This window comes from Myodes glareolus, chromosome 3, assembly GCF_982192425.1.
Source record: "Myodes glareolus chromosome 3, mMyoGla1.1, whole genome shotgun sequence".
Classification (NCBI taxonomy): Eukaryota; Metazoa; Chordata; class Mammalia; order Rodentia; family Cricetidae; genus Myodes; species Myodes glareolus.
The window spans coordinates 66149210-66165276 of NC_142028.1; the positions used below are offsets into that span (position 1 = coordinate 66149210).

At 47.5% G+C, this 16067-nt stretch overlaps 1 protein-coding gene across 1 annotated transcript in view; it reads right to left on the minus strand.

Moving 5' to 3' along the window:
* The window catches only part of Csmd2 (CUB and Sushi multiple domains 2), a 562459-nt gene that overhangs the window by 141707 nt on the left and 404685 nt on the right, over positions 1–16067 (minus strand). The window contains exons 23-25 of the mRNA XM_085686610.2: positions 12894–13050; positions 11537–11728; positions 5734–5860 (exon numbers count right to left, since the gene is read on the minus strand). Of these exons, the coding sequence (XP_085542736.1) occupies positions 5734–5860; positions 11537–11728; positions 12894–13050 (476 nt within the window). The remainder of the gene's footprint in view (positions 1–5733; positions 5861–11536; positions 11729–12893; positions 13051–16067) is intronic.

Sequence of the window (16067 nt, forward strand, 5' to 3'; positions counted from 1 at the left end):
GCAGGTGACTTACATCCTGCAGGGCTTAGGGGATGCACTGACTAGGTAAAATGGACATTCCTCCTCTCATTTCTGGGGCAGCTACCATTCTAAGTGGTTTGTAAACCTGACCCACTTAACCCTCCTAAGGAGCAAGAACCTCTAATCTCCATTTCACAGGACAACAGAGACAGACAGTGCTGAGAGAGAGTGCCAAGCTGAGCCGATAATAAGCTGTGCCCCGGTCCAGCTCTTAGCTATGACTCAAAGTGGCACAAACAACGGAACTTGTGGGACATCAAGAATCCAGTTGAATAATCAGGCCCGAATGGCCTCACTGCAACACGCAGTGGATGCTGGAAAAACAAGTGACATCGCAAAACAAGACACAAGTGTGTCCTCGAGGGATGCAGATGATGGCACATTGATAAAAACAAATGCAGGCTGTCAAGAGCGGTCGGAAAACAAAAGGCTTGAAGTGAAAACAATAACAAGGTTTCCGGGAGGAAGGAGGGGGGTGGGGGCTGTGATGGGGGGCGGGGAGATGGCGACTGCTGAAAACAGAACGGAGAACTTTCAACCAGAAGAAAAACAAAACCAATTAAATCGGATCAGCCAAGGACAGGAGAGAGTCAAAACCGGAAGGACTCTGCAGAGAAGCCCCAGAGCATCTTCTGTTGGAAGGAACGCAGGCTGCATAGGATGTGAGAGAAATATAGACCCTGGAGGCTTTTCAGGACTTAAGCATCTGGGGAAGGTTAGTACAACAGATAGGCTGAGAAAGTCAAAAGGGCACAAATGCAGTAGAAATAAAAACACCGTGAGGCCAGAGTGATGGCCCAGTCGGTAAAGTGCCTGCTTCATGAGCGTGAGGACCCGAGTTCAGGTCCCCAGAACCCACATAAGAAGCTTAGCCCTGCAGCTCCTGTAACCAGCGCTGGGGAGGCAGAGACATAGGTCCCTGGGCCTTTCTGGTCAGCTGAAGAGGTGGGCTCAAATTTCAGATTTAGTGAGAAAGCTCGTCTCAGAGAGCACAGTGGAGAGCAATTCGGGAAGATGTTGATGTGTCTGGTCTCTATATGCAGGAGCACACAAGGGCACAGACACCTACACACACACACACACACACACACACACACACACACACACAGAGCGAGAGCGAGAGAGAGAGAGAGAGAGAGAGAGAGAGAGAGAGATCATGCAAATCATAGAAGCACTTACTGACTTTAACAAAGATGTGAGATTTTCCTGTATTTTAAGCTGAAATGAGAAAGTGTTTAGAAATGAGCCCAGGCAGACACTGTGTGCAGAAGTGCAATTCCCCGGCCCCACAAAAGAGCTGGACGCAGTAAAACGGTAAAGGGGAGGAGGAGAGGCACAGGCAGAGATGCTGTGTGGGAAGCCAGCCTTCCCACAGGCCACTGAGGGTGAGGAAAGCTGATTCAGTGTCTGGGGGGAAGTTAAGGTCAGGTATCAACATTTGCCTTCAAAGAGTATGTCTGAAAGAAATAATTGGATCTGTGTGCGAAAATTTATATACAAAGACGTTCACTGGAGTGAAAAACCTGAAACCATTTGCTTTATCTATAGGGAGAGGCTCTATCAATTATGGCTGCGCACACAATGGCCTTCTCTGCAGCCTTCATCCAGGGAGGCAGGCCCCTTGATCTTAGTGTAAGATCATGGCCACGGTTAAGTACTAAAACAAAAAGCAAGTTGCGAAGGCTGGCAACGAGAAGGACTTGTTTAAGAAACTGTGCTCGCTGGATTTGCTTTCTGTATGTGGCTACACAAAAGGCCTAGAAGAATTAAAAGAACAAAAGGGAGCAGGGGTTATTTTAAGTGGCCTGTGGGGAGGTGGAACATTCCACAGGGAGAGCCGAGGACTTGGGGTTTATACTCTTTGACCTTTGTTACTGTGGCATTTTGAATTTAAAAAAAAAATGACTTCCTATTTTTATTAAACAAAAAATATGGACACACAGGTGCCACAGTGTGCATGGAGGGGGAAGAAGAGAGAGAGGGAGGGAGGGAAGGAGAGAGAGAGAGAGAGAGAGAGAGAGAGAGAGAGAGAGCGAGCAGCTTGTGGTTCTCTCCTTCCAGCATGCGAGTCTCAGCATTCAAATTCAGGTCATTAGGCTGAGCCATCATTCTGGCCTCTTATTTTTTTAAAATAGAAAAATTCTAATAATATTCAGCATAGAAAAATACTAAATAGGGACTCAGATGCAAATCTTCAGATCTGTGTAGTTATTAGCTCCTTTTATTCAACTGCTGCTTATTCAAGGGAAGAAGTAGAGGGGTGGGAGGGGAGGAGAGAGAGTTGGAAAAAGGAGGGAGGAAGGGAAGGGGGAGATAGGGAAGAAAAGAGAAAAGGAGTCAGAATAAAAGGGGGGAGAGCGAAGAGGGGATGAAGAGCAGAGAATGAAAGCACGTGTACACGGACTTGTACACATGTGTGCACAGATGCAGAAGGATGGTGGAGTTAGGCAGAGACTCGAGGTGGGGAGTGTCTTGTCCTCCATTTTCACTTTTGGTACCTCTAGTGTGGCTGGAAGACCAGCTTCTTAGCAGTAGCTCCTGTGGTAGTAGCCGTGGCTGGGAGAAGCATGTCAGAATATGCAGAATATGGTGCATCCTCATATTCCTTCGAAATGTTTATTTCCTTATTGTGTGTGTGTGTGTGTGTGTGTGTGTGTGTGTGTGTGCCATGACAAGCTTGTGGAGGTCAGAAGGTAACTTGGGGAAGCCAGTTAGCTCCTTCCACCATGTGAGGCCTGGAGATTGAACTTGGGGTGTCAGACTTGGCAGCAAGTACCCTTATCCACTGAGCCATCTTACAAGTCCAAATATTCATATTCTATTTCCCTTTGTGTGCACGCAAATACATGCGCGCGCACGCACACACATAGAATTGAGTGTGGAATGCACATGAAGCAGGCCCCATGGCCTCCTATTTCTTGCCCTGTTCTGGAGAGGCTATCTGTCTGTCGTTTTGTCTTTGACCCGAGCCTCCTGCCTCCCCTCTACTTCCCGGCTGGCTTTGCTCAGCAGTGAACTTGTCTTCATTCTTGCTATAAATCCTCACTCATGTTTCTCATGCTTTCTCTGTAGTCCATGAGTCTGCAGCCTGTGACTCTCTCCTGTCTTCTTCTAGGCCTGCTTCAAAGTCACAGTTCCTACAGAAGTGCTGGAACAGCTCTTTGGGAGGCTGATGGGGGCTATGCCTTCTCTTCGGACAGTGCTGGTCAAATGTATCAAGCCTCAAGACGTCATCAATGGATGTTTGAATGTTCCAACCAAAGAGTAAAATTTCGAGGAAAGAAAAAGAAGACAAAAGAGCTAAATTCCCAACAACCCTCATTAAATGGCAGGTGCTGGTTATTACTCTTCTAGAATTTCTGTATATTGTAGGTATTGTTCCTTGCACCATTAGATATCATTTGCATTTTTACTAAGAATGGAGTCAGTTGGTGGGAGTTGGTTCACATACCTTCTGAACTGGTTTCTCCTTCCTCATCTTAATTGCAACTACCTGGTTCAGGTCTCCTCATCCAGTAAACCCTGGAGACAGCCTCCTTCAAGGCCCCAGTACAGCCTGTCCCTTCAGTTCACTCTCCACAAAACTGCCAGACGCCCAGGCTTAGCACACAGCCCAGGGCTCTCCATGTTGTGACCCCTGTTCTGCCGGCCCCTAGGGCAGCCAGCCTCCAAACCACAGCATTTCATCTAGGCGGGCAATCACCCTCCCAGCTACAGCTTCTGCATGGGGGACTTACCCGCGAGAAATACCTTGCCTTGCTGGGAAGCCCCTCCCCTGCCTGCTGCCTTCCTCCTTGGCTACTTGGTAACCCCTCACCATCCTTGAGGGCTCAGCTCTGGTTTCAACCCTAGAAACTCCTGATCTCCTTTACATCCCCTTCCCCCTCAACCTTGCTCTGTGCCTGCCTGCAGGGTTTTCCTTGAACAGTAAGTACAGGGCCTCTACTTGGGGAAGAATAGGTAGTGAGAGTTGTCACCGAGGGAGTGAATCAATGGGTGACTGGTGCTGAGTCAGGAGAGTCAGGAGAGCGCCTGCTGATTTGCATATGCATGCCCTAAAGTGGACCAGCCCTTTGCTCTCCAGCATCCACTGCCTGAGGGTCTTTCCAGGGTCACTAACCACACCACCACCTTTATATCCCAATCCTTCCTGTTCATTTATTCATTGGGCTTTCTTGGCTACGAGTGCACACACAGGGCTATCTTCTCCAGACTATCACTGCAGGTAAGTGTTGAGAAAGAACAAGGAGGGGTTGGTTGAAGCCATGGTGGTACTGAAAGCTGGAATGAGATGCTCAACTGGTGATACTGACAGCTGGAATGAGATGCCCAACTTTCACTCTGTGACATGTCAACGGACCTCATCTGGGGCACACAGACCAGTGTCTCAAAGGCCATTCTAGCAGCACCGTCTCTTTATGAAATCCTAAGTTCCCATGTGTGCCATTGACTTCACAGCGTGTGGGGTATAGCTGAAACGTGTGGATAGGTGAGCACTGTATTTCCTTGATTCCAAGTGAATGGTGCACCAAGGAGCATGAGTGTTTATCTCTATTTCAGCAACACCTTCACATGTGCTGAAAACCCAAGGGTTGGGACCTGCTAGTCACAACTCTACCCCTTGCTTGGCTCCCTCTTTATCCCTAGTCCTCGATGGTGACTTCCTGTGAGCTCCCTACTATCAATAACCTTGGTGGACCAAGCCTGCTCAAGACTTGCCATGGTATCCTCTTATTTGTGGGCGTTTCGCACCACTGAGCACACCGCCCCTCTGACCTGCTCTTTGCCTCCTACCGCCTCTGAACCATACAGTTCGAGGCTCACCCTGGCCAGCAGTGTAAAATAACAGGAAGACCTGGGAAGAACTGGGATATTCTCTGTCTTTTTTGTAGCTTGCCAAGCTTAGAAATACACAGCGTCTGCATGACCGCTTAGCTGTCAGATGGACTCGTGTGCACACGGACTTGCATATGCACCAGAGTTTATTATTGCTAACATCACCAATAGGACTGTTGGGGAGAAGTCAGGAGACTGGCCAGCCATGCACCTGTCAATCAGACACCCCTTTCTTCTCTGATGGCCTGGGACTCTAAACAGTTCCTGAGTCAGGTGTTGGGAGGAAAATGTTCCAATGCCAGACTTTGTTGGCTTTTGTTACTTAACCCCACACAGCCCTGAAATATGAGCCCTTCTGGTCCTCATTTTACAGATGAGGAAGCAGAGAAGAAAAGAGAAGCAACCTGCCTGGCTCACATAGTTCAAGCAGATCTGGACTGGTCTCGAGGGCTGGCCCTGTCACTGTGATTGATGTACCACACTGAGCCCAGTATGCAGTGTGTCATTCCAGAGCTTTAACTGAAGCCCCATCTTCAGAGGAAGAGACTCACAGTGATTAAGTCTCACTAGCAGTCAGTGAAGGAGCTAGGCTCCAAATCTGGGCTGTGTAGCTTCAAGCCTGGGCCCTGCTGCTCTATGGTAGACATGTCAGAGCAGTGAGCTGTGTGGCCTTGCATGTAGCCCCCATGAGGCTAAGACTGAGGCTGAATCCCACATGCCCAGTCCAAATGTAGAGTCTCCATGGTGACTACAGACCCCACAGGCCTCTAGCAGAGGTAGGAGGGCCCTGACAATAGCTAGGTCTGTCAGTGATGCTGGCGACAGCTCCCCTTGGCAACAATGGCACGTGTTTCTTTATTAGCTCTGGACACTTACCCAATGGTGCATCCGGCGTCTGCCTCGATGGTCCAGATGCAGTTGAGATTGTGTTCATAGGGGGCTGGGTACCCAGGCGACAGCACCTGCCCTGACACCTCTCCTCTCACTGTCCCGCCACACTCCGCTGAAAGAAATGGCAACAGAACGAGCATCATGGGGTGGCCTGAGCATTCAGCAGCCGCCGAGTGCCTCCCAAGTCCCTGTAGCCCATTCCATGCAAAGAGCTCCCGGGGGGAGACTAGAACATAGAACCAGAAACAAACTCTTAATACTCAATTAAAAACTAGGCAAAAGATATTAGTTGATATGTATCCAAAGAAGATATATGAATGGCCAACATGAACGAGAGGCGATGCTTCCATAATTTATCATTGTTATGGAACTGTCAATCAAAATCACAATCACCCCATCCTCACCAGGATGGCTTTTTGACAGGAAGACAGGTTTTGATAATAAAACAACGAGTGTAGGCGAGGCTGTGGGGAACTGGGGTCTTCCTATTACTGGTAGAAATGGCCAATGATACAGCCATGTTGGAAAGCAAGCTGGTAGATAGTTTCTTGAAATTGTTAAACGTAAGTCACCATACAATATGTAACTCCTCTCTCAGAAGAAGTGAAAACATAATGTCACATAAAAACTTGAACACAAATGTTCTGAGCAGAGTTATTCATAGGAGCCAATAAGTGCAGATAAGCCCAGGGTCCATCAGCTGAAGAAAGGAAATACAAAATGTAGTCTGTCTATCGACAGAAGACTAGGCATCCATAAAAAGGAACGCAGTTCACATACATGCTACAATGTCGATTTGGAAAACGCGATGTTAAGTGAAAGAAAGCAGACACAAAAGACTAAGATATTGTATAATTTCATTTATATAAAATATCCAGAATGAGCAGGACTAGAGAATGGAGAACGTGTTGTGTTTGCCAAGGATCGGGGGAGTAAGCAATGAGTGAGTGTCAGTGTGTGGGGGACTTCCTTTTGGAAGGAGAAACTGTTCAAAATTTAGTGGGAATGGTTGCACAGCCACGTGAATGAGCAAAAACAACTGAATTGCGTATTTTCAATGGGTTAATAAATGTGTAAGTGAATCAGTCCCCAAGGTTGGGACTAGTTGCCTACTCTATGACCAAACTCCTTGGAGTTTCTCAGGGTAGAAGAGGAAGGGGCTTGTGTCTGGTCTGAAGCAAAGGGACCTGTGCTAGCTGCCAGGGAGCACACTGGAGACTGGACTCAGTCTTTCTCTAGGCCAGGGCCAGTGCAGGACACACAATTGCACATTCGCCTATCCCGGCACATGCCCAATCCTAGCAAGCGATGGTGCCCAGGAGGAAGAGGCCAGGTCCCTCTGCTGCAGGAGAGAAACTCGGGGAGGGTTTGGATTTAAATGCACCTCAAAGAAGGAGGCAGAGTTGAACAGCTTGTGTGGTGGCAGGGGAGGCAGGGAGGGACAGGAGGAAGAGACTTTACAGTCTGAGAGACGAGGAGGGGCGTGGTAGGACAGGCTGGGGATGTGCGGTGGTGGGCAGCAAGGCTAGAGAGCTGGGCAAGCGTGGGGTGATGAAAGACGATGGACACCAGGGTTCTGTGAGGAAGCGCAGTGTGTATACATGGGAAGGAACTCCCTTTGCCAAAGGAGAGGACTGTAGTAGCAGCTCAGGGGGCACAGAGGATTGAGCCTCAGGGCAAGGAAAGCAGTGGAGAAATCTGTGCTCCCCATCAGAGTGAGTCACTTAACCCAAGAGCTGGTGGCCTCTCCAGCCACAGCCTCCTCTGGCTAAGGCCCTGTCCCTAAATCTCTGAGAGACACTTTCCACATTGTCTCTACTTTGTCTCCAATGCTAGAGTCTTGGCTCAGGCCCTCCCTGTCTCTCAGCTGGCACAGTTGTCCACCTCCACAGTGCTATACCTGTGTCTTCCAAAGAGAAGAATGTGTCATGCTTCTGGTCCTGCCAAGTCTGATGAACTAACTCCACAGCCCAGGCAGCCTCTGCTTGGACCAACAACATGGAAAGTACCCTCCCCTTGACAGTTTTGGGACACACCTCCCCTGTCTAGGTAAACTGGATACTGTATTCCTTTGTGTCCCCAGCATAGTGTGAATGAAACAAGCACATAGCACGTGCATTAAAATAGCGTCCGCTCTCCTGTCATCCCAGGCTCTGGGCTACAGGGACCTTGCCGTAGACTGCACGCATATTGAGCGTGTGGTAGAGCGTAGGGCACACAACACAAGTTTAATATGTATTTACTGAATGAACAGATGCATGGCCCAGTGAGTAGAAGCTGATTGCTTCCCAGGAAAATTACCGTGCCTGAACCAAGGAAGCATGAGGGAAAATGAAGAAGTTTAAGGCTGAGCTGTGTAAGAAAGTAAGTGATTGGTTAAGTAAGGAGCTGAAAGCTAGAAACATTCCAGAGGGGGGACTTAGCTTCAGTTTTGACAACTGACCCATCAAGCTTCACTCTGACCCTGAGGCTTCACCTGGGACCATGAAGGCAGGGAAAAAGAGAGAGTAGTAGGGGGTGGTGGCTCACACCTTTAATCCCAACATTTGGGAGGCAGAGGCAGGCAGATATCTGTGAGTTCAAGGACAGCTGGGTCTATAGAGAGTGTGCCAGGTCAGCCAAAGATACACAGAGAAACCTAGTCTCAAAAAGCCAAAATATTAAAAAATAAAAATAAAAGAAATAGAGGTTAAAATAAAGCCATATAAAAATGAAAAATATACAAAGTGTCTGGATACTGTGTGTTATTGTGTTGTCTTTAAGTTGTTTGATAACTGAGGGAGGAGCAAAAGCTGCTAAAAGACATTTGATTATAAATGCTGCTAGACTATATATATATATATATATATATATATATATATATATATATAATGCTTTGACTTTAAAATCTAAGTCAAAAGATAATGTTACTTTGAAGAAGAGGTTTTGCTTTTTTTTTCCACAGGAAGTGAGGGACTGTGGATTCATTCTGCATTAAGAAAAATCAGGTTTGACCAAGGAAGACCCCCTGAGAAATCTCCAAGAGTAGAAATGGCCCAGATGTCTGAGTTCTACATCCAGAACAGTTCAAAGACTGCTGCCTGAGATGATCAAGCCTCTCAGGATACTCCAATCAGGACTTGATCATAATTCTAAATTTTCTTTAGGTCCCCATAAGATTATCAGTGCCCCCCAATCAGCAGGAAGTAGCCTGGAATACTATGCCCACATTCCCAAAAAATGGATTATGGATGTTTGCCTTTGTTTAGAATGTTAGTTAAAGTTGTTATGGATAATGGTCAGTAAAAAAGCTAAACAAAGGAGATTCCATTCAGAGTTCTTGTTTAAAAAAAGTGGGGGGAGTGCTGTGGAGCAATGGTCTGTACCCTGTCACTTGTGTTTTAAATAAATGCTAATGGGCCAGTAGCCAGGCAGGAAGTATAGGTGGGGCAACAAGGCAGGAAGTAAAGGTGGGGCAATGAGAATTCTGGGAAGCAGAAAGTTTTAGTCTGCAGTCGTCACCCAGACACAGAACAAGCAAGGTGTGACTACTTAGTCTAGAAAGGTACCAAGCCACGTGGCTAACACAGACAAGAATTATGGGCTAATATACGAAGTTATATTATAATATAATATAATATAATATAATGTAAGAGTTAATAAGAAGGCTGGGCTAATAGGCCAACCAGTTTATAATTAATATAGACTTCCTTGTATTTCTTTGGGACTAAACGGCTGTAGGACTGGACAGGACAGAAACCCCTGTCAGCACTGGCTACCATACTTGGGTTTTGCTCCTTATCAATGGAGGAGACATATGTATATTTAAAGCCAGAGTAGTCACTTCAACTGAACTCTACCCTCAACATGGCATGTGTAACACACACACACACACACACACACACACACACACACACAGCCTCACTTCCCTAAATGCAACAGGACCTGGGGGAAAGTCTCCCTGAAGAAGATTTCAATGAGTATCTATAGTAGGATGTACTGAAGTATGATGGTCTTTCTAGCCCCAACTGACTGAGTTCTCTACATCCAATGTCACTGACAGTGGGTTGGCAGGGGGATCTGACAGGGAATCCTTTCTGCAAAGCAAACAGTTATCTTATGGGAGCCATAGTCTCTCATTTATTTTGCTTGCTTTGATTTGCTTGCCTTGTGGTACCACACTGCTGTTTATGCATGTGTCTCCATGGCTGATCCAAGAGTGCTTGTCTCTGAATTTTAAGCACCCATGTAGGGCCTGGAACGTGAGTGAAAGAAGGGATTTAAAAAGAGGAATGGTTATAGACGGCAAAGTCCTCGTGCCGTAATCTCAGTGCTGGGGCAACAAAGACAGGAGAATCTGTGGGGCTAACAAGCCTCGCTGAATAGGTCATCCCCAGGTCCCAGCGAGAGACCCTGCTTCAAACACACAAAATGGATGACTCCTGAGGAAAAATACCGAGGCTGACCTCTGGTTTTATCATGAGTGCACACACACACACACACACACACACACACACACACACACACGAAATGGAAGAGACACGCCTACAGCCTATCTTAACCTCAGTAACAAAGGAAGAAGACCCTAAGGGCTGCTTATGGATTGCAACTGTCTACCTTCTGGCTTGAAATTCTAGCTCTTGACCCTGTGTGTGTTATTCAGAGACACCATTACAATGCAGTTATCCAGGGGACTAGGACCAAGCATGGTCACCAAGGCTTCTCACCATGCTGTTTATCTGGTTGGCCCTGCATGTGCTCAGGCTAGACCATCTGCCTACCCACCTAGCCCTTCTGATGGCGAAATCTTGTCTATCTTTCCAAGTCTCAATCAAACTGTTGCTCCCAATTGCAGAGCCCTCTCTCATTGTCCAGAGACTCTGGACAGGATGCATGCTCGTGACAAGGCTCCATCTGTGAGCCTACCAAAGAGATGCGGTAGAACGGGGGCTTCCCAGTGGCACGGACACCTGCCGGCCTATTTCTAGCATGTGTGGTTTGGTAGGCACTCATGATTTCCCCTCAGCAACTATTTCATTCCCATCAGCTCCACCTGTGGTGTTCAGGGACACTGCAGTGCTGGGAGCAGGAGGCTTGACTAGAAAGAGCTGGTTTGGGGGAAACAGGATGAGTAGGGCCATGGGATTCGGAGTGGCAGGAAGTGAAGAGGTTAGAGAACCAGAATGGTGGCTTTTCCACTTATGCTTCAGTTCGGCTTGGACCACACTTCCTGGTCTGGCGCAAGTGCAAAGCCTCCAGGAAATGTCTGCCGATGACGTGCAAGAACCACAGGCTCAGGAAGACGCACGCTCACCACCACAGTCTTCTTGAGGCAGGAGATCAGATCTAGCTCTTTAGCTTAGTCTTTCTCCCAGCACCTCCCTGGAAAGGGGAGCGTGAACTCATTTCACCTCCAGGGAAACTGAGACCCGGAGTGGACGGGAGTCTCATTTGAGTCTTGGTGTTGCAGGAGGCCTTGAGCCGCTCCTTCCTTCTAACAGAGACCCCCTCCACTGCTCTGATGCCTGGGCTGCAACTCTGAGGGCATGACTGGACTCTGACCCTACTGACGAACTGCAAGGCAATGGCAACCCCGTGGCAGGACCAGGCAGTGGATGGTCCTGCCTGTGCAATGAAGAGGGAACGTGAGGAAATGCAGAAGCTTGGCTATCAAGCCACAGTGCTTGCTAACAGACAAATCCAAGGCTGGCTGATGGCCCCAGGCCCTGGGTACCATTTCTGAGGCCGGGGCCAGAGCTCAGAGAAGGGAAGGGCCAAGGAGTTCCTTGTCAATCAAGAGGCATCCTACCGACACAGGTGGGCAGTGGTCGGTCCCAGGTCCTGCGTTCCCCACTCAGACACATCAGCTCCTCACTGCCCCGCAGTGTGTAGCCAGGGTCACAGTTGAAGGTCACAGAGCTCCCGGCAAAATGACCTCCATCGTGAACCTTGTAGCCGAACTGTGGGGTCCCTGGGTCTTCACATCGGATGAGTTCAAAACCTGGGGAAGACAAGAGAGAGTGAGCAGAGTTCATGGTGACAGAGCCACGGTCCCCTCCCCTCTAGCTTGTACCCTGAGGTGCTCTGGTCCCTGCCCCAGGTGTGCCAGCTTCAGGCTCATGACCCAGCCCTATATCCATTCTCTGTGGAGGGAGCATGTCTCTGCGGCTTTAAGAAAATGAGTTCAGAATTTAACAGCGTGCATACTTGGGGCTGGATTTTCTATTTCTTGGGTTGAGCCTGTAGCATTTTGGGAGTGGGGTCTGTGGCTTCCATTTTGATCACTGGGACCCCATGAGAAGGTAGGGAACATCACCATGCAAGCAGCTGTGTTGAAAGGGCGGGAGAAGGAGCTCCCAGGAGCTCCCACTCCACTCTGTGGGACTCCAAAGACCTTGCCTCTCATTTGTTATTCATAGGGGTCTCACAGGTGGGTGTAATTATTGGCACTCTACAACTGAGAGCACTGACTTGGGAAGGTTAACTAAATTGCTCGAAATTCGCACCATTTTCAGTTAATAGAAATGGAATTCAAATGTGAGTCTATTTAATCCCATTACAAGGAGCCACTTCTGAAAGAGGCAAAGATCCCTGTGTGAGACATCTCAGCACCCAGACAAGGGAAATCCTGAGAGCTACTGGAGTCACTACAACACAATCTGTCCATCTCAAGCAGTGAACAGCCTGCTGTCTCTTACACTCACATAACTGTGAAATTATTGCCACAGTTGTAGAATATTTCCCCCCTTACTCTTTCAGCCAGTGTCCTCTGTCTCTGTGCGTTAACTCTGTGAAGTTCTTAAAATGTTTGTCCTTTACGTCTGATTTGTTTTGCTCAGGGTACTGATTTAAAGCATCATATATGTTAAAGCATGAATCATTTTTTTCTTTTGATTACCAAATAATACTCCACTGTATGGACATACCACATTTTCTAGATTCATTCATCAGTTACCAATCCACCCACTGGATTTAAAAGGCATATATAAGCATGCATTTGTGTGTGTGTGTGTGTGTGTGTGAGAGAGAGAGAGAGAGAGAGAGAGAGAGAGAGAGAGAGAGAGAGAGCACATGCGTGCGTGTGCATGTCTACTGGGCACACCAGCTCCTATGAACAAATGGGGAAGCCTGACTTAACAGTCTGTTCAGACCCAATAAAGACTTACTAGAGAACTGAAGCTCAAAGCCTTTGCTGGTGTTTTCGGCATCTGTAATGAAGTCGAGCCACAGGCTGCTGGATGTGCTGTTCAAAGTCACCCCCAACATCTCAGAGCGGCTGAAGACCCCCAGCAAACGGGCGGAGTTGTTACTGCCATCATAGACCTGGATAACAGAAAGCCCACCCCAGTGACGTCAGAGGTGCCCATTTTGAACAAGGTCCTCTTACCCTGCAGCCCACATTCCCACGGGTAGCATCAGTAACAGCTGCTAGAGAGGCAGGTAGCCGTCAGATGCTCAGAAGGTGGCAAAGTGAAGCCAGCCGCGGAGCTGGTTGCCGCCTTTCCCCACGCTGATAGCGCTGTGCCCAGTGTGTCTCTAGTCTTTGGGAATCGGTTGCTACTCTAGCAGCCCCGTGCAATCTGCTCTTTCCCTCAATGCTCATATGCTAGCGGCTCACACTTCGGCAGCCTTCAGAGGCCAGGCTGGGGTGGCTTGATTCCCCAAGCCATCTGTTTCTATAGACAGAGAGGCTGAAAGCACACGGCATGTGTGTATCACCTAACACACACTCCTGTCCTTCCAGTAGATGATACAGTCATTGTTCTGCCTGCCTGTGGCCAGGGCCTGCTTGCCTGTTCTACTGGACACGATCCCCAGGGCATGAGCAGGATGTAGTATGGTGACCTGCCTTTCCCCAGGCCAAGCCTCTGCCCCTTCCTGGCATAATGATGGCTCTAGTCTAGGGCCTGCTGGGTTTGTCAATGGGGGAATAGGGCTGGCATCTGGCTTTCCTCATTCCCATCTGTCCTCTAACTTCTGGGTACCAGCAAAGGCAACGATCATTAGAATAATGAGCTGGTTCCCTAGGTCTCGAGGTGGCTGCTCCTTTCTAGATAGTGGTACCAATAACAGAAGCTGTGATGGACTGAGAGGCCCCCTGGCACTTTGGAAAATATCAAAGACGGCATCTATGGGTGGGAGATGAATGTCTGAGCGTGGCACACAACACGGTGCCAGCTGCCAGCAAATTGAACCAATATTTCCACCCTCCCATCTCGGACGCCAAGCCATCCTTCCAGCTAACAGCAGTGCTGTGCAGGGCAGAATTCTGTTAAAGCCCCGGGAGCCCAATCCCTTTCTGGACTCTATGAAAAGAATCCTGGGGTTCCATTCTGAGATGACACCTCTTCAAAGAGCAGAGCCCACTGTGGTGTCCAAATTGTTATAAAAACATTCCTCGAAAAGGTGTCTGTGCGCATCCATGTCCCTGCGCAGGCACAACACGCATGCCATGGTGTGGGTGCTGTGGCCAGAGGACGGTCTTGGGTGTTCCTCCTGCCTTCCGTCTTATTAGAGGCAGGGTGTCTTGTTTACTCAGGTTCACTCATCTGCCACTGTATGCGCCAGGCTGGCTGGCACAAGAGCTTCCAGAATTCTCCTGTCAACACATTCTGTCTTGCAGTGAGGGCTCTGGGATTGTAGATGCACACGATCATACCCAGCTTTTAAATGGTTCTGAGGATTTGAACTCAGATCTTCATGGTTGCACAACAAACTCTACTCTCTGAGCTATCTCCAAAGCCATAAAAACATTTAAAAAAATTCCATGAAGACATCTGGACATCACGACAAGAAATCAGACACCCTGTGCTTCTTAGCCGAGAACAGACCACTGTGGACACGGTTGTTGCATCTACCCAGTAATATCAAATCAGATCAAAGAGGATTTTTTTTTAAAATCGAATTTCTACCTAACAGGGAAAAACAAGGTCAGAAGTTCAGATGAAATGATGACCCAGGCAGGTCGAAATCAGAATATAGAAAATGCCTGGGAACAAATGAATGCATGCCTCAACACATAAACCAGACGAGAAAAAGGAAAGGAGACAGAGAAAGGTACAGGCTAACAAGCAGTCGACAGCAAATCCAGCATGCAGATTTTATTTGGATCCTGGCTCAAATAAACTGTAAATCCAAAAATATATGATGACATTTATGAGACAACTTGGAGATCTCAACATTGCCTGGATGTTGTATGGTGGTATTAAGAAATTATTGTTAATTAATAAGTACAACGGGTATGGGGTTTTTCTCCTTAATCTCAAAGGATAATTTGTTCTAATCCATTAAAGATCAAAAGGTTATTTGTATCATTATGATAAAATATTCATGGCAGAAAAATGCATAAAAGAGAAAAACACAAAGGAAAGAAAACAGCTTCTGAACCTGTTATGTTCCCTGGGAGATCATTCCAGGCTTGTGTGTTCTGTGCAGTGTATATGTGTGTGTGTGTGTATGCATGTGTGCATGTGTGCACACATGCACATGCAAAAAGGAGGGGCTGGGAAGGTGGTTCTGATGATAAAATGCTTGTTGCTCAAGCATGAGGACTTGAGTTTGAATCCCCCGAGCCCATGCTAAAGAGCCAGGTTTTAACCCTGAGAGCTAGGATTCAGGTGTGAGTTACCAAGCCAGGCTGGAAAACACTGCGTGTAAAGAACTCTCCCCACCACTGACTTTAAAGCCACCTCTCCCGCATATGTAATTCTCTATTAGTTCATAAACTCAAATTTGCCTGTGAACTTTCTCTTCTATTGCTTTAGGCTGTCATTCTTGTGCTTTGCCCACACTGATTTAGTTAACGTGGTGGCGGCATGTGCCTGTTACCCCTGCACTGGGGAGACAGACAGGACCCCCGGGTTTCTCTGGCTAACCAGTCTAAACTGGTGAGCTCCGGGATCAGTGAGAGGTGAAGTGATTAAGACAGGCACGTGGCATTGATTGAACTCTGGTCTCCAAAGACACGCACACACATTTGAATATGTACAGACACACAAACAAGATCAAACTATAGACACATATGGTAATCAGCTCTTCCACTTAATACAGTGCATATCATTTTCAAGTCTTGAAACAGTTTCCACAACAACATTTAAATAGCTGTAGGGGGTGTAGGGATACTCAGCACAAAATTAGCACAGTCTGCAGCATGATTATTTACTTACCCGCATTCAGAGTACACGCTGAGGCAGGTACATTTGGCAAATACCACCAATAAGAAAGCCAGTGTTTTCTTCCAATATTTTGCCCTAAATCCATTTAATTTATTTTACATATGATGCAAAAGTCTACCTTTTCCTGGTCCATTAATTATGCAAAAAACAAAACAACAACAACAA